Source organism: Rattus rattus, chromosome 13, assembly GCF_011064425.1.
Source record: "Rattus rattus isolate New Zealand chromosome 13, Rrattus_CSIRO_v1, whole genome shotgun sequence".
Lineage (NCBI taxonomy): Eukaryota > Metazoa > Chordata > Mammalia > Rodentia > Muridae > Rattus > Rattus rattus.
The window spans coordinates 13,324,365-13,342,612 of NC_046166.1; the positions used below are offsets into that span (position 1 = coordinate 13,324,365).

Genomic DNA, 18,248 nt, shown 5'->3' on the forward strand with positions numbered 1-18,248 from the left:
TACGCCATGGAGGGTGAGCCTCTGGGCCCAGCTGGGCAGCAGTGTGGGAGCAGTGGAAGCCCCAGTCCTCCCGGCTGAGCCTCTGTTCTCCTGGCAGAACACGACAAGCACCGGCTGTGTAAGAGCGCAGACTACATGAACCTGCATTTCAAGGTCAAGTGGTTGTACAACGAGTACGTGGCTGAACTGCCCACCTTCAAGGACCGCGTGCCGGAGTACCCTGCGTAAGCTCCCGAGTCCCGCCAGGCCTGGGTCAGAATGTCACCAAGACCTAAGAGGACTCCAGGACCTGTGGAGGTCAGATCCCAACTCCCTGGTGCTCAGGACAGTGACCAGCACCCCACTGGTCCTGGGGAAGCAGCTGCAGCACCCGGTTCAGAGGGACAGGGCAAGAAGGAAGCCACATGTTGAAACAAAAGCCATGATTGAAGTATTTTCAACCTGTTAAGGCTAAACGCTCCCTCCTCCTCCTCCTCCTCCTCTTCTTCCTCCTCTTCCTCCTCTTCTTCCTCCTCCTCCTCTTTATCCTTCTCCCTCCTCAAGAGTCATCCTCAGGTACTTAGTGAGTTTGAGGGTAGCCTTAAATATATTGACCCGTATTTAAATAACTACATTAAAGAAATGCTAACCAAACTGAAATGACAAATCCACTGGGGGATGAAGCTGGGGACAGAGCCCAGGTCACCACAACCAAGAGCTGGGATTAAAGCGTGCACCCCAGGCCCAGCAGACAGTGGGTGAGGTGGGCAGAGCTGGCGACAGAGTCCACAGCAGTATCCCAGCTGATGTGTCCCTTTACAGGTGGTTTGAGCCCTTCGTCATCCAGTGGTTAGATGAGAATGAGGAGGTGTCCCGGGACTTCCTGCATGGTGCACTCGAGCGGGACAAGAAGGATGGGGTGAGGAGGCCATGGGTGGTGGCCAGGGACCACTGGTGGCCACTGTCCTGTCCAGCCTGTGGGTGCTTCCTCCATACACCCAGCAATCATGGAGCGTGGGGTTCTCATTCAGGTCAGGGCCTCCACCCTCCTATGGCCTGGGCCCTCAAGGAGCGATGCCATGGTCTAGCCTGATGCTGTCTTCTCCCTGCAGTTCCAGCAGACATCGGAGCACGCCCTGTTCTCTTGCTCAGTAGTGGACGTCTTCTCCCAGCTCAACCAGAGCTTTGAGATCATCAAGAAGCTGGAGTGTCCTGACCCCCAGATTGTGGGCCACTACATGCGGCGCTTTGCCAAGGTGGGGCCTGGAGGGGTGAGGAGAGACAGGATGGGGTTGAGCTAGGCATGGGATTCGGCTGAATGACGTGGAGGGGAGCCGTGCCACTGAAGGTGAAGTCAGGCTGCTTCAGGGTTGGACATGAGTTGCACACGGGGGAGGTTAGAGTCGATATGGAAGTTGAGGAAGGGAAGCAGTCTAGCAGGGAAGCTATGATCCAGTGTGTCCAAGGCCCTGCTGTCATAAATCTAGGGAAAACACGTTGAGGAGGGTTAGTGAGAGGGCTCAGTGGATACAGGTGCTTGCCACCAAGCCCGAGGCCCTGAGTTCAATTCCCCGGGGTTCATAGAATGGAAGGAGAGAGCTGACTCCTACACGTCTGTCATTTGTCCTACACGGGCACATACAAGGCTCACACACAGGCACATGTGCTCACTCCCACCCACCCCACCCAACACCCAAATTAATTAAATCTAGAAAATCTCTGTGGGAGAACTCACCTGCTCTGTGCCAGGCCCAGCACTGCACAAAGAAAAGTTAAATCAAACCAAACAAAAGCCGACAGACAAAGGAAAGTTATCCACTCACTCCAAGGAAACAGGGTTGGCTGGGTGAGTGTTCTGGGTCGCCTTGGGGCTGCAGGTCGGGTTTGGCGTTCTACACGACTCACACAGGCACAGCTGGCTCTGGGTGCGTTTCACTGGGCAGTCATTCAGCTGGGATGGAACGCCGGCCTCTGGATTCCACGTGGGATCGGGCCAGGCTGGCGACCAGGGCCTTAATACCATGGTTGGTTCCTTGGAAGCAGAGGAGGGCACATGGAGCATGGTGGGGCTTATTTTAATCCTGGGGAAACCGGGCTAGCCTCAGCTACACAGCAAGACCTAGCCTCAAATAGAAAAAAAGAAGTTGAGTACAGAAAGCAGTCCTTTCGTGGGGTGGGGTCTCCTCTGTACCCTAGTGGCCATCTAGGATGGACAGCCATCCTGAAGTCCACCCCACACACTGTGCAGCACCAAGTCACCATAATGTCTGCAGTGGACGGTCGTGATGGCCAGGGTCCCTGAGGCTGCGGCCCTCTCACCCTCTCTCTGTCCTCAGACCATTAGCAATGTGCTTCTCCAGTACGCCGACATCGTCTCCAAGGACTTCGCTTCCTACTGCTCCAAGGAGAAGGAGAAAGTGGTGACCGGGGGGCGCCCACCCTGCCCTTTCCACACCCTAGTCCTCCCCACCCCACCCAGCTTCCCTCAGGGCCCAGGGTTCCAGGCTCTGACATGAGGCTTGACAAGCTCCACTGAAGGGACATGGATCTGCGAGATCATGTGTGATTGTATACACTGTGTCAATCTGTCTGTCTATATGTCTGTCTGTCTGTGTCTGTGTCTGGTTGTATGGGGCTTGTTGGTGCTGGTGGTTACTTGTTTGTTTGGGTTTTTGAGACAATCTCTCAAAGTGAAGCCCAGCCTAGCTTTGAGCTTCCCATGTAGCCCAGGTTAGCCCCAATCTTGCTATATAGGCCAAGGTGGCCTTTGATCCACTGTGTAGCCCAAACTGGCCTTGAACTCACATCACAGGCTCAGTGCCAGTTGGCTACCTGGCCCCGGTAGCTTCAAACTTGATATGTAGCTCAGGCTGGTCTAGAAGCCCTGATCGCCTGTCTCCACCTTCTGAGTGCTGAGATGACAGCTGTGTACCTCAGACCCAACCATCTGACTGTTTGGTATAGCTGTGTTGAGACTTGGGTCATGGGTGTGTCCACATCTGTGTGACTGAGCCTGTGAGTCTGGGGTCGTCCTGTGAGTGCACGTGAGGTTAAGGACATGCTTCCCCAGGGGTCATGGGTTGCTTCCAGGGTGTAGCTTCAGCAGAGGCAGGAGGATTATGAGGACTTCTCTCTGCTCCTCCTTGGCCTTGCTGGCCCAGGCAGACATTTCTGCAGGCCTGCTCCATCTGGCCCAAGGGATCCTCTCCCCAACTCTTTCATGCCCAGGGTTGTTGCCCCTCATGCCCTAGGGGAACCCCATTTCCCAATCCCCAAGAGGTGGTGGGAAGTCAGCAGCCTGACCTTTGCTCTTCCCAGCCCTGCATCCTCATGAACAACACACAGCAGCTGCGGGTGCAGCTGGAGAAGATGTTCGAGGCGATGGGCGGGAAGGAGGTAGGCTCCGGGGCGAGGTTCGGAGGGGCTTGCCCTATCACCCCATTCCTGAGGTCATGGACAGCAGGCTTGGGTGTGAACTGCAGTCCTACCAGGGAGGCTTGGCTTCCTGCCTTCAGTTGCCTTCCCCAGCCCCTTAGATGCTTCCCCAGGGGTAGGAGAAGGCAGGGGTATTAACGACCTTGCCCCCCTCAGCTGGACGCCGAGGCCAGTGGAACCCTGAAGGAACTGCAGGTGAAACTCAACAATGTCCTGGATGAACTCAGCCACGTGTTTGCCACCAGGTGGGGGGCACCTCCCAGACAGGGACATGTGAGCAGGGAAGCCCCCGAGCCTAGGGTTTCTGACATTTGGCTCATGCCAGGGGCGGAGTTAAGACTCAGACACAGCTCTCCGACACTGTGATCATAGGGCCACCCGTGAATCACTTAACGAATCCCAGCCTCAATGGACCAGAAAAGAAGTAATTCTGGCCTGAAATAGTCACACAGGGAGTCTCAGGCGGGAATGTCCACCATCTGGGCTCGGTCGGAGCCGTTGCCTCCTAGTGCTGGGGACCCTGGCCACAGATCCTCGTGGGGTGACCCCACCCTCTGGGACACAGAGCCTGAGTTGAGCGCCTTTCTGCTGTGCCCACAGCTTCCAGCCACACATCGAGGAGTGTGTCAGACAAATGGGTGACATCCTGAGCCAGGTGAAGGGCACGGGCAACGTGCCCGCCAGTGCCTGCAGCAGCGTGGCACAGGACGCAGACAACGTGCTACAGCCCATCATGGATCTTCTGGACAGCAAGTGAGGGTGGGGACAAAAGGGAGGTGTGGGGAAGACAGGGGTGAGGGGAAGGAGGCCAGGCACATGGGTGCCTGCTGCTGTTCCTATGGATGGAGGGTGGCACGATAGACCAATGGTGTGTGCATGAGGCAGGCTGGGTCACAAAATATTTACAAGGGTGGATGGAGGGCAGACGTTTGAAATATGGCGAACAGGTCCTTGGAAGGTGGGTGGACGCATGGTGCGTTGATAACTGGGTGGTTTGGGGGATGGTGGTGGTGAATTTGGGGGTATGGTTGGTAGGTGAGCTGGGACGCCCATGCCGGCAGATTGTCCCTGTCTTCACTTAAGTCATCAGGAATTGTCTTGCCCACCCTTGTCCATGGCCGTGACCTCAGCCCCTTGCGTGATGGTCTCCAGGCCTCCCATTTCACTTGACAGCACAGTGTTCGTTCCTATTTGAATATCCTGCCCTGTCTGCCCTGAGCACTCTGTAGTCACCTCACCTTCACCATGTGGCCCAGGTTTTCTCCCCAGAGCCCTGCTCTCTGCCCTTCCTGCTCACCCTGTTGGGCCCTGTTGTGTGTAGAGGGTGGTGGCCCCTCTCTCTGACCTCAGCCTCACCCCTAGCCTCACCCTGTTTGCCAAAATCTGTGAGAAGACGGTTCTGAAGCGGGTGCTGAAGGAGCTGTGGAAGCTGGTGATGAACACCATGGAGAGGACCATCGTCCTGCCGCCGCTCACTGACCAGACGGTGAGGCTCATGGCCACCTCTGTGAGGGGAGCCCAGGGGACGTGGTGCCTCCAAGACAGGCGGGCAGGACAATGACACTGGGGTTCAGGGAGGTTACTCCGGTATATCCAAGGGTGAACACTGGGGACAATTGGAGAGCCAGAGCTCATAGCCCAGTGTCTCCCTAACATCCAGTGTGGAGCTCGGGAACATCTCGGGAACATACAGGCCTGGCCTGCACATGAGACAATGGCTGAGGGCCCAGGGCTGGCTGCAGGATACCCCGGGATGGACACTCATGTAAAGGAGGGTGGAGAGGCCTCAGCCAGGTGCCTGTGGCTAGTCACTCAGGACCGGTCCTCTGGGCAAGGCCAGGGCTGGGGCGGGACATCATCACCTCAGTGTCCGCCCAGGGCCACTCACAGTGACTTATTCCCCTCTCCCCACCCTGCCCCCATTCCGGCTGGCAGATGATTGTAAGTAGAGACCCGTTTGTCCGTCTGTCTGTCATCGTCGTCTTTCGTTCGCTGTGTGTCTGGATTGGGGCCGCCCCCACCTTCCCAGTGCCCCCTCCTCCCCTCATCTTGACTTTGTATCTGTGTGCTGGTGGGTGGGGCATCAAGAGGGGTGGGGCTTGGAGGCCATGCCCCTCCCAGACTCAAAAGCAGGGTCTACATCCACACTGTCAGCCTACTCCTTCCTGTCCAATCCTGTCCCTGTCCTTGGGATAGAAACCCACCCAGTCTCAAGGGTAGAAAGAGGGGGGTAGGGTTCTCCCTCTCACATGCAGGTGTTGGCCATGCAGTCTGCTCATTGCACCCCTATGACTCCCCTAGTGCACATGCACACACCAACACACCTAGAGAGGCCCAGCTGGGAGACACGGCCTTTCTGTCAGGCAGTCTGGATGTCACTACTTTGCCCATTTCATGACCTGGGAGAATCTCCTCATCTCCCAGCCTTGGTTTCTGGGAATGGGAAAAAAGAATTGGGATTTCATACCAGGGCTCTCTGTGCTGTCAGAGTGAAAGAGAGCAGTCATGGCATCCAAAGGCCCACCCAGTGACCTGCAGACCCCTCAGTAAAACCATGCTCCCCAACCACTCTCTGTGGGTCAGGCGAGGCCACCATAACATTTTACTTTGTCCCAAACTCATGTTCCCAGGAGGTACAGTGTGGGTCTCTGTAGTCACTTGGTGGTATTGTGCCCAGTACCCAGGTTGTAGTTGTAGGCAAACCATAAAGGAACACAAGACATTGACAGCTTATGACAGGTTAGTGTCTGTCACAGCTCACCTTCATCACAGCCCTCTGTGGGAGGTCTCAATGCAATCAATCTGATGCGGAAAGCCAAGGCTAGGAGAGCAGTCTTCTGGCTCAAACCACAGTTTAGGTGGCTTTAGTTCAGATCTGTCTCAGTGCAGAGTGGGGATGCTTCTGCTAATATGAGATCCAGCGGGTTTCTTTGTACACTAAATGTAAATGGCTTATATTTTGACATTGACTTTCACCTTGAACTCTTGCTGGCTCTGGCCCTGGCTGTCGTTTCCTCCTCTTCCTCCTCTTCCTCCTCTTCCTCCCCCATCTCCTTCCTTTACTTTTCTTCTCCCTTCCCATCCTTTCTCTCCCTCCTCTTCCCAGATTTCTCCACCACCACCCCTGCAGTGTTTGTCTCTCCCTTCTCTTCCCTCTTCCCCATCCTACTCCTTGTCTTCTAGCTCCCTCCCTGCCTCCCTTTTCGCTCCTCCCCTCCCCCTCCTCCCTTTTTTCTCTCTTTGGATCATTCACCTTCTCTTCTCCTTCCTCTTCCTCCTCTCTCTCTTACCAGTGAGCCTCCATATCCCCAGCATTCCCCAACCCTTAGCCAGTGTAGCCCCCCCTCCCCACATGGGAGACCGATTCTCCTGGGTCCTGACCTCCATATGACATTGTCTCTGCAGGGTACCCTCTTGAGAAAACATGGCAAGGGCCTAGAAAAGGTAATGAGGGCCTCTGCTTGCCGGGGTCCCGGGTGTCCGGGCGCGAGTGCTCCTGTGGTTCCTACTTGGGTAGAAAGGTCAGCTGAGGCCACAGTGGGAGGAGGCTCTTGATCTGGTCCCTAAGAACTGAAAGTCAGAGCTCAGATCCTTCTCTGGAGAGGGTGGGCAGGGGGAGTGTGTGCACAGCCCTTCCCTCCCTCAGCCCCAGACTCTGCTGACATCTGTGGTTTTCTCCAAGAACCACATCCTGGATGGATTCTCGTTGCTTTAATGAATGTTTATTGTAAGGAGCTAGGGCTGCGGCCAATTGTGGGAAGTTGCTTGATTGCTAACTTGATTGCAAGCGTGATTGCACAGAATGGATGTGTCAGGTTTCCATGCCCTAAATGTGTCTTGGTGTTATAACTGGAGCATAGGGTATTTCCACCCCAGTCAGCTCTTCTGGGGCTGCTGTACATTCAGGTGTGGTCAAAGACATGTGAGTTTGCATGTGATCATGCAAAGAATGTTGTGTGTTCTGGACTGAGAGGCTCCTGAATGTATGAATAGATGTTTTTTTTTTTTTTTTAAGTGTCTGCAGGTCTAGAGAGTGTGTCTGTATGCATGTGCGTGCTTGCCTGTGTGTATGTGTGTGTCTGCCTTGAGTGTGTGTGTCTGCCTGTGCCAGCATGTGTGTCTGTGTGCATGCATGCATATATGTGAGTGTGTGCAAGTGTGTACATGCATGTGTTTGCCTGTGTGTGTGCGTGCCTGAGCGTGTCAATGTGCGCAAGCATTATGTGCAAGTGTGAGTGTGTGTTTATGCGTGTGCATGCATGTATGTAAGTGTGTGTGTGTATGTGGGTGTGTGTCTACACTAAAGGCACTTGGAGATTGCAGGGCTACTCAGGGCATTTCTGGCCTCCCCAACACTGGCTTGAGACATGTGGGGGGTGCAGAGACCTGGAGCCCTCTCTCTCCTCGCCTTCTCCTGTAGGCAGGGTTGTAGCCTTCTATGGGTCCCCAATATGTGCAGTGGTCAAGGAGTCGACACTCAGAGACAAAGGCAGATGCCTCAGCTGGGAGGAGCTAGTATCTACTTCAGTGATTGGGGGGAGCTCACCCTGTGATTCCAGGGGGCAGGGAAGTCCCACTGAGTATCCTCCCAACACCCATCAGAACTCTGACCTCCGCCTGGTTCTCTCCACAGGGCAGGGTGAAACTGCCAAGCCACTCAGACGTAAGCCTGGCCTCTCACTGTCTGTCTGGCTCCCACCCCATCCCTTTTCCTCCCTGCCCCTTCCTCTCTGTGGTCTGTGCCGTCGGGGGCGTCCTGTGGCCCTGTCTTATTTCTTCTTCCTCTGTCTGTCTGGCTTGCTTGTTGGTGGGTAGGGAAGGGCAGTGGGAGGCGTGGCGGCGCTCAGGAGGGCCCCTGCTTTGCACTTGAGCACAGGTGGGTACAACAAGGGAAACTGAGGCCCAGACAAGGTGGGCTCTGGTAACCTTGAGACTATAGGGCTGCGGTGTGTGTGGTGCAGTGGAAGAGTGCTTGCACAGCACTCACAGGCCAGACTGTGGCTTCTGTCCTGATGTGTGTGTGAGACCCTGGTTTCCACCCCCAGTAGGACAGAATAACACACAAAAAGAGTGACAGCCGGAAGTCACAAAGACCAGCAGTTTCTCCAAACATCCTTCTCTAAACAGATAGCCCTGGGCCATCTTAGCTGGTGGAGCCAGCCCTCCCTCTCACAAGTTACTAATCAGCATGGAGACACCATGCCCAGAGAAGACAAGGCCTGAGGTTTCCCAGCTCAGTGGTGGCTCTCAGCCTGGGACCCATTCTGCCAGGCATTACCTGGGATGAGACCAAGACAAACAAGTCATCAAAGACTTATACATCCCTTCTAGGCCACCATCTAAAGGGGCAGCCGTTTCAGAGGGGTTGTCATCGATCCAGGGCTGCATAGCCCGGCTGCAGTTTTCACCCAGGCCTGCCTGGTTCTGTATCACCACAGTAGGCATCTGGTGGGCATGTTGGGGAGAGGGGGGTTATATACAAATGCCAGTACGTGAGGAGTCTTCCTGATGCTCAAAGAGTTCCCCCAGAGGTGTGACTAGGGAAAAGGAAATTCCCCCCAGGGTGGGTCCCTGAAAGCCCAGCCTGGCCCAGAGCCCATTGCCATTAGCAAGGCTGTCTTTTCTCCCTCACTACACTACACATGGGTGGGCCACCACGTGCCTGCTTCTCTTATGTCTTCCAACTGTGAGGCCATGGTGGATGTGAGAGGGAGTACAGTATCCCCAGAGAACCGGGATTCTCCTGCAACAAGGTGCCATGCGCCCCCTGATCTCACCGGGGCTCCCAATCCCTCTATCTATGGGGCTCGAGCATAGCTTGAACCTTTGGACCGGAACCAAGATGGCGGCCGGCCTCAGGTTGCTCAGGATGAGGGAACCATTAAGAAAATGCATGCTCTCACCCAAGCCGCCTGCTCTTTCCCACAGGGGACACAAATGATCTTCAATGCCGCCAAGGAGCTGGGCCAGCTGTCCAAACTGAAGGTGAGGGGGCAGAAGATCTCAGGAGAAAGGCTAGGGACAGACAGACCAAGAGGCAAAAATCCCTGCTCCCAGACCTGAACCCCACTTACAATGGAATAGAGAGAGGTGTTCAGCTTTGGCTGGGTCACGGATACAGCTCACTTGATCCACAACATCAAGGTGAAGACTCACAGCGTCAAAGCTATGCCCACCTGACCTCTCCCCGCCATCCCCACAGGATCACATGGTGCGAGAAGAAGCCAAGAGCTTGACCCCGAAGCAGTGTGCCGTGGTTGAACTGGCCCTGGACACCATCAAGGTAAGGGAGGGGCCACAGAGGGTTTTAAGAGAGGCATGAGGAAGCGGGATTCGAGGAATGCATAGGTGCTCACAAAGTTAAGTATACGGGTAACAGGCAGGGAGGGACTTTCCACCTTTGCACACAGGAAATACGAAGGTCCTGGGGCAGCTGTGGCCTGGTGAGGATGGGGAGGGTGAGAGGTGCATGTTAGCAGAAGTGCTGGGAGCCATCTGCAGCCTCACTGTGTCCACCCTCAGCAATACTTCCACGCGGGGGGCGTGGGCCTCAAGAAGACCTTCCTCGAGAAAAGCCCGGACCTTCAGTCCCTGCGCTACGCCCTGTCGCTCTACACACAGGCCACCGACCTGCTCATCAAAACCTTCGTGCAGACGCAGTCAGCGCAGGGTAAGGGAATCTGGCGCTTCGCTCTCTCCTCTCTCGGGCCAGCTAGAGTCTCGCCCAGCCTCGGGCTCCTCCCCTGAGTGACCGACAGACCTCAATGGGGGCGGGGCATCCGACATCAAGGCACCAAGGGCGATTCTTTGAAGGCAAAGAAACAAGGGGTGATTGACAGCCTTTGGAGGGGACCTCACTGACTCCGGAAGTCAGGAATTTAAAGCTTCCAGGGCAACTGAGTGACTGTCATTGAGGGGCAGGACTTCTGTGGTACCCTTAGAATAAGGGATGATTGACAGCTCCAGATGAAATCTGTCATGGATTCAAGGCGTGGCTTCCTCATTAGGGGCGGGGCCTCTGCGCTGTGTCAGAGATGTGGAATGATTGACAGGTCTAAGAGGCTCAAGGACCTGGTCCTGGGAGGTGTGGGGACCTGGGAGGTGCTGGGGCCTCAGATCTTCCTGGACCCCTCTGTCTGTCTGTGTTGCTTCTGTCCCTGTCCCTCTGAGCTCTCGTGCAGCAGCTGAGTCCACAGGGCAGGGCTCCAGGGTCCTAGCATCTCTCCCTGAGGACCCCCGTTCAGAGTTACCCCAAAGGTGCCAGTTGGGCAGAGATTGGTGACCTCAGGCTTTGTTCTCGTGGTGGAACGGGAAAGGTTGTTATCCATGGCCCCTGACCCCCGCACAGCGGGTGGAGCCCAAGCCTCAGTTTCCCCTCCTGTTCTTGTTGCTTTTGGTGTCCCTAGTGTTCCCGGAGTGGGAGGCTGTCTGTCTGTCCGTCCGTCTGCACTGACGTTTCTTTCTTTCTCTCTCCCATTCTTTCTCTTTCTCTCTCTCTCTCCCTCTCTCTTGCTCTCTCTCTCTCTCTCTCTCTTGCTCTCTTGTTTTCCCTGTCACTCGCTGCCCCCTTTCTGCGCCTCCCCCCGCCCCTGCCACGCACACTCCTCCCTCCTCTCCTCCTCCCTCCCTGTCCATCCTGGTCAGTCCATGGTGGAAAGGGGACTAGGTTTACCCTTAGTGAAGACGTTTGTCCTGAGATGGGTACGTGCCTGCGCCGCCCGCCACCCGCACGCGGTGCCCGGTGCCTGCGCCCTCCCCCGCCCCCCGCCCGGCTAGTAAGACCCCGGTCTCCTCTCACGGGGCGCCGCGTCCTCGCACACGGGGAAGGGCGGCTTGATGGCTCCACCCAGGGAAGGAATCCCCATCCCTTTCTCCCAAGCCGCACGCACCCCAGGCGGGGCCTGCAGCTTTTATTCCCAGAAAAGCGCAAAAAACTAAACAATGAAATGTGCTCAGATCTTAGGTCAGCCATTCTGCAGCCAGCCTCCTCCCTGACTGTTCTGTCACCTGGAAAACAGGGCTAGTGGAGACAGACATTTCCAGGCGTGCCTGGTAGCACAGGCCAGTGGTCCCTGTACTTGGGAGGCTGATGTGGGGGGATCACATGTTCCCGCCAATCTTGGCCAAACACCTGCCCCCATCCAAAAAGAACTTGAGTCCTGTCCAGCTTTCCCACAGGCACCCGAGGTTTCCTGTGGTTGAGGGTCAAGGCAGCCCCCTTCCCTACAAGGAACTCCAGCTATGGCGGGAGGGTAGGGTGTGTGACAGCCCCTTCCTGGTGGAGCCAGCAAACCTGGGGTGGGGGCCAGCACTGACCCCTCCTCACTTCTTACTAGCCTGGGCCTTGATCTGACCTTTTACATAACCCACCATGTCTAACTCCCCAGCACCCTACCTCTGGCCCGGACTGAGCTTGCTGAAGCATTGGCCTGGGGGGAGGGGCTGAGCATGTGACTGGGGAGGTATCTGAGATGATATGGGTGGCCGCCTGGGGTGGACAGTGCTGGGGCCATGTGCCCCTCTTCATGAGCACAGGAGTCTCCTGGCCCCCCCCTTCCCTGATCCCCATCACTTCCTGTCCAGCACAGGTAACCTGGATGGACCTCTGATGACCACCTTGCCTTCCACATTCTCTTCCTTGCCATGCCAGTGCATGGGGTGCCCTGGGAGTGGAGAGCTGCCTGGGGATGGGGTGCTTAGGTGGGGTGCTAGTAGCCACAGGTCCACAGGCCCTGTGGATGTGCTTCTGACTCACGGGTGTGGACGGTTAAAGCAGTAGTTTTTATGCTGACCCCTCTCGGGTTCCCAGCATGACCAGCGCGACACTTAATGGTGATTGGGAGGAGCCATATACATGGCTACCACACAAACAGACAAATTAGTTGACTAGGAAACTTATATTCCTATTGACATCAGGAATAGCTGGATCCAGGTTCCAATGCCATTGGTCAATTGGTATCCCTGGAAACCTTTGTGGCTAGTTTACAATCAAAGTTAGGAACTGAGTTTCTATTAGCCCAGCCTGTGTCACATGACCATGTAGAGGTCAATCTCTGCTTCCTGGGCAGGAAATGTCCTGTGTGGACCATTGTAGCTCTCTGACCCTCTCCGAGTCATGGCAGCTCTTGAAGAGCTTCTCAGTGGCAGTAGATCTGGAGTCAGGACAGAGGAGACAGAAGCTGTCATGTCAGGGGACAGGACATTCTGGGAGACTTCAGAAGGCTGGGGAGGAGCCTGTGGGCGGGGCGCTGGGCTCTAAGGGGGCACTGGGCTCCCTCTTGGAAAGGGACCCTTCGAGAAGACAGAAGTGCTTCCTTGGAGCCTGAGATGGGAGTCATGGGAGGTTCTTGAGCAGAAGAGGGCTGAGGCCTGCTAGGTCGGTTTTTACTGTTGTATTACTGGCCGAAAGGGAGGAGGAGCAAACCAGGGAAGCTACTAGCCCAGGGTGTCAGGGTAGGAGCGGGGCTAAGTCTGCACAAAGACACAAATTCACATCCAGATGAATTTTGAAGGCAACGCGGTCAGGGTTTGTCTGTGTCCCAGCGCCCAGGGCTAGAATGAGGACAAGGGAATTGGATGGGCACACAGAGGAGAGCAGGAGAAAAGCTGGGAAAGAACTGACAGCTGGAGAGAATCATTGAAGCAGGTTCAGGAGGCAGGGAGAACCCACGAGATGCACTCGGCTCAGAGAGGTTAAGAGACCTGCCTCAAGTCGCACAGTGAAGCAGCAAAACCCCACAACGTAAGACTCTTGGCTTCCTAGTGGCACCTGGCATCCCCTCCCCTCAGTGCCTCTGTGAGCTGTGGCTGCCAGCACAGGGTGGGGAAGGTGACTGAGGTTGTTCCTGGTGGGAGGAGAAGAACCTAGCTCATCTCAGGCATCTCCCCTGTCCCACCCAGGCTCGGGTGTGGAAGACCCTGTAGGTGAAGTGTCCGTCCACGTGGAGCTGTTCACGCATCCGGGAACTGGGGAACAGAAGGTCACAGTGAAGGGTGAGTGGCCCTATGAGGGGAGGAGCCAATATCAGACTGAAGCTCGGAGGGCACGGAATTGTTTTTCTTTGGTGTTTAGAAAATGAAAAACTCCTGAGCTAAATCCTCATCAGGCTTGGCTGCATCCGGGAGTTCCAACGGGAACCCAGGACTTAGTCTCTTTCCCCAGTCTCCCGTCAGAGAGACTTGCTGGGGAAATGGAGTCTCTTCCGACCCGGAAAACCAGAGACTGGTTCTGTCACACGGGGAACCTTACTAGACTTCCCCATTACCCCCAACAGTGGTGGCCGCTAACGACCTCAAGTGGCAGACTTCTGGCATCTTCCGTCCGTTCATTGAGGTCAACATCGTTGGACCTCAGCTCAGCGACAAGAAACGAAAGTTCGCCACCAAATCGAAAAACAACAGCTGGGCGCCCAAATATAACGAGAGCTTCCAGTTGTGAGTAGGGTGGGGACACCCTCGGATGAACCTGGGGACCAGCCGGCCACTGGTGCCCAGGGGTGGTGGGCACAGCCATGGCCAAGGTGCAGAGGGGGACTTTCGGGTCACAGTCCTTTCTCAGACGGGCAGGTCCCTAGAGAGGCGATAATGCTTGGGATAAGGGGTAGGAGGGAAGAGGAGATGGGCGAGAGGACCTGAGAACAGCCAGCCTGCTCTGGCCAATGACTTTGTCATTTAGGGTAGCTCCGAGTGTGCTGCAGGGTGGGTTTGGCCGCCACAAGCGGCACAGGTGAGTACTGGGGAGATGGGATGGTAGTCAGGGACCACAGGAGGCTGACCGCTATGGCCCGACCGCCGTGGGACGCGCGAGGCTCAGTCGCCCGCCCTACGAGATGCGCTGCTAGTGGGTGTGGCCTAGTTGGCGAGCATTATGTGTAAGCGGCCCCGGAAGCCTGGAAGGGGCTTGCTTGCCAACTTCCCGGGAGTAGGAACTAAGAACGCGTGTGGCGGGGTGGTGGCTCCCCTGCGTGGCGGCGGGTGACTGGGCTCATGGTGGCCTTTCGCTGAGCCGGTCCTTGCCCACAGCTCCCTGAGCGCCGACGCGGGCCCCGAGTGCTACGAGTTGCAGGTGTGCGTGAAAGACTACTGCTTCGCGCGCGAGGACCGCACGGTGGGGCTGGCGGTGCTGCAGCTGCGGGAGCTGGCTCAGCGCGGGAGCGCCGCGTGCTGGCTGCCGCTCGGCCGCCGCATCCACATGGACGACACGGGGCTCACAGTGCTGCGTATCCTGTCGCAGCGCAGCAATGACGAGGTGGCCAAGGAGTTCGTCAAGCTCAAGTCCGACACGCGCTCGGCCGAGGAGGGCGGTGCCGCGCCTGCGCCCTAGCGCGCGTTTTGGCGGCGGGGCGGGGCCTGGGAAGGGATGAGGTCCCGCCTTCCGTAGACCACCGCCTCTCCAGAGGCCACGCCCCTCCACCTCAGTGGCCTTGGCTGGGGAGGCCCTGCCTCCTGCCCCTGGAAAAGCCATAGAGGGTCCGGTGCCCAGGGCATGGACTGGGCAGGGCTGCCTGGGAGGCTGGGTCGCAGCCTCTGGTGTCTGCAAAATACAGTGCGGGATGGGCTCTCAAAAGCACACGCGCCCTCGGCGCACAGCTGGGGCTGCGGGCACCCCTCTCCGCGGACCCCGCCCTCAGCAGCGGGCCCACTGGCAGCTGGCAACCCCCTGCTCGTGTCACACAGGGTGGGCTGAGCTCCGACGAATGGCCCAGCCCCCATCGCTGCTAAATAACCATTCAGAATCTTCCTGATTCTTCCGGGAGGTCCCGCAGGCCAGGGACCCTCACTGAACCCTCAGGCTGCCAAACAAGATTCCTGTCCTTGCTCTTCTTTCTGAGACTTTAGTCGGAACCGGCCTAGTCAAGAAGGGGGGCGTTGGAGTTTTCCCCGAGCCAGGAGCCCCCCATTCCGCCTTTTCTCCAAATCCAGGCAGGAAATAACAGAGAGACCAGAAACTAGGAAAGAGGGAGAGAGCGAGAATATGAACGTGCATTTCTGAGGGTCCTGTGCTTGTGGCAGACGGACGTCCCTTTTCTACTTGGCTTGAACCACAGCATGTTTCCTGAATGTCACGTGCAGTGACAGGATAGCATGCAGGCTCTCATATATGATCCAGGTTTCATCCATGGAGCTCAGAGGTTACATTCCATACATTGATGGGGGACTCACAGTGGAGCTCAGGAGGGAGTGAGTGACTTTCGCTTTAGGACATCTAACATGCCTAAAGGGAAAGTGGTCTGAACAGAGATCACTCATAGAAAGTTTCTACATTGCTGGCATTGTGTGACATGTGCGAGTGCGTGCGCGTGCACGAGTGCGTGTGCGTGTGTTTTCCAGCCCTAGAATGTTGAAGAAAGTACATTGGAAGTGTTTGTCTAGTGAATTGTCCTGACTCCCAGGCTAGGACTGTTTGAAATTTCACTTTATTTACCCAGAGACCTCCTATTCATTCTTCAACCCTCATTACAAAAATCCTCCCCGACCCGTACAAAAGAATTTCTCAAGGACTTCCCCAGCTTATTCTTGCCCTTCTCTGATTTGGCCCTGACGTCATGAGACTAGGGTGTCTATGCCTGGTTCTGTTTCTCCTAATCCCCAGCCTCACTTCACAGGAGCCCCAAATTCCACAGCATAAGCAGGTCACAGTAATTGAAGGAAGATTGTGCCGACTTGAATTATGTGTTGAGAGTGGCTGAGGGGTCTGCATGTGACCCCCAATTCACACGCACGTTTTTCATTACAGTTTCTTCTGACTTGACAGACATCCCTATGTGGGAGGTGTCCAAGCTGAGCCCCAGGACACAAAAGAAGGAAGCAGAGCAGAGGGCCGAGCTCTGATCTCAGGACAGCCCCAGATATAACAACGTCCTGAAAGGAAGTTACTCCAGGGCCTGGCCTTCTGAGCTCTCACCACCTCCCCTGGCGGCCCATCGCTGCTGGAGTCCTGCATTAAAGCACACTGGGGTGCAGCTCCAGTCCCCACACGTCAGGGATGGTTAGAGACTGGTCTGCAGCAGGCTGGAATGAGCCACAGCCCCACCCGCAGGAGAGGCAGGACTCAGAGGCAGAGGCCAGGGGGTGAGGGAGGCTACAGTGTGGGCAGAAGGGGGAGGCAGGAAGAGCAGGTGGAAGGATCTGGGGTCCAGGCTCATTTATACCCTACCTAGAATTCCTCAGTTAGGGGGCTGGGGCGGGACTCAGCACCTGCCACTCATGCATTGTTCTAGGTTCATTTCCCAACACTGAAAAATCGAAAAGGTCCTGCATCAGCTCACCATGTCTGGGCGATTCAGCACTTGAAGGGTCGCCCTCTGCACCCCAGTCCGTTTCAGGCCCCAGGGCCTGTCGCCTCACCTGCCCCATCAGACATGCAAAAAATCAAGTGCACTCAGAACTCCTGGGGACCTCTCCCAGCCTGGACTGCAGACCTGTCAGGTCCCAAGGGCGGCCCTGCTGGGGGTGGGGTTGGCCTGGCTCCGCCCACCCCACCCCCACCCCAGCATCTTTCAGGACCAAAGCTGGCTCTGCAGACCTGTCTCCCTCTCCTTTTTGCCTTTTATTATTTTAAAAAGTGAATTCAGTTGAGCTGTTTAGTCCGACCCTTCTCAGCCACAGCTGCTGTGTTGACGCAAGTGACAAGCGAGGGTCCCCTGCACCCCAGAAGGTTCTTGACCCCTACCCCTGCCACGCAGCCCAGGGAGGCCCTCTGACTCGCCTTTCTTAGCATGTGATTGCAAAGGTAGAATCCCAGCGTCGTGCTTCTGGTTTGGTTTTTTGGGTTTTTTTTTTTTTTCTTTTGGAGGATTTTTTTAAGTATCACCCCGTTAGTCTAGCATCTTTCAAGATGCCCTCAATTCTCAGTCAACACGTGACTTGGGACACATGTTCAAAATACCCGGGGAGTGTTCATGAGTGCATGGCGTTGAGATGTTTTGCACTATTCTGAATTTTTGGTCTCTGTAAAAAATATTTTATTAACATTAAAAAAGAAAGAAAAAGAAAAACACACAGAGTCTCTGGTACCAGCTAGAGTTCTTTCGCTCCTTTAGACAAAACCTTATTCAGGGCTCAGCGAGAGGGCCCAGTAAGTAAAGGTGCTTGCTGGTAAGCCTGAGGCTGAATTCAACCCTGGGGATGCAAGCAGTGGAAGGACTCCTGGAAACTGTCCTTTTGCCTTCACATGGATAGTCACTCACACACTAAAACTGACGACAGCAGACATCTGCAGAAGACACGCTGCCTTCACTCAACATGAGTTTTTCTTCTCCTAGAACAAGTGTACCCTGCTCAGTCACCAAGCATACCCACGGGCATACCCAGAGGCCTCCTAGGAGGGAGTGGGGTACTTAGTAGTTGGAATGCCTGCCTTGAGCATAGGAAGCCCTGGGCTCTGTGCCCAGCACCGTGAACCAGGCATGTGCTTGCCCTGTCATCACAAGCCCTGGGAGGCAGAGGCAGAAAGATCAGAATTTAAGGTATTCCCTGGTCACACGGTTGAACAGTCAAGGCTACATGAGAACCTAGACAATGGTTTGCCCATACTATGCGGGGTCCTTCACGATGTTAGAGAAGGGCCCTGTGAACCTGAGCCATTGAGTGACATTGTCCTAGAGTACACGGAAGAGACTCTGGGACAAGTTGATGACTCTCAGTGTGGTAGGAGCCGTCTGGTCAGAGTGCGGACAGTTTCTTAGTCCACACCAGGCACACACCACTTGAGCATGCTCCCATGTAGTGAGTACCTTTTGCTGCCTCTCCTAAACTCCAGGAATGGGCCATGCTCTCAGACCCCACCCAGAGAATATTGGGATCTGTGGATGAAAAGCACAGATGCACACAGT

The 18,248-nt window shown here is 55.8% G+C and overlaps 1 protein-coding gene across 8 annotated transcripts in view; it reads left to right on the forward strand.

Moving 5' to 3' along the window:
• Positions 1-17,420, forward strand: part of Unc13a (unc-13 homolog A) — a 46,999-nt gene extending 29,579 nt beyond the window's left edge. For 3 of the 8 annotated variants that reach the window (XM_032919450.1, XM_032919448.1, XM_032919455.1), the window contains 19 exons: positions 1-13; positions 98-224; positions 802-898; positions 1,092-1,235; positions 2,316-2,399; positions 3,298-3,375; positions 3,571-3,659; positions 4,015-4,167; positions 4,777-4,900; positions 5,350-5,355; positions 6,820-6,858; positions 8,048-8,077; positions 9,343-9,399; positions 9,617-9,697; positions 9,937-10,084; positions 11,059-11,115; positions 13,315-13,407; positions 13,689-13,848; positions 14,437-17,420. The exon at positions 1-13 is cut by the window's left edge and continues 73 nt beyond it. In XM_032919450.1, the coding sequence (XP_032775341.1) occupies positions 1-13; positions 98-224; positions 802-898; positions 1,092-1,235; positions 2,316-2,399; positions 3,298-3,375; positions 3,571-3,659; positions 4,015-4,167; positions 4,777-4,900; positions 5,350-5,355; positions 6,820-6,858; positions 8,048-8,077; positions 9,343-9,399; positions 9,617-9,697; positions 9,937-10,084; positions 11,059-11,115; positions 13,315-13,407; positions 13,689-13,848; positions 14,437-14,737 (1,881 nt within the window). In that variant the 3' untranslated portion in view covers positions 14,738-17,420. The remainder of the gene's footprint in view (positions 14-97; positions 225-801; positions 899-1,091; positions 1,236-2,315; positions 2,400-3,297; positions 3,376-3,570; positions 3,660-4,014; positions 4,168-4,776; positions 4,901-5,349; positions 5,356-6,819; positions 6,859-8,047; positions 8,078-9,342; positions 9,400-9,616; positions 9,698-9,936; positions 10,085-11,058; positions 11,116-13,314; positions 13,408-13,688; positions 13,849-14,436) is intronic. The other 5 variants (XM_032919449.1, XM_032919451.1, XM_032919452.1 and 2 more) reach the window with 5 other exon arrangements.
• The last annotated feature ends 828 nt before the right edge of the window (positions 17,421-18,248 follow it).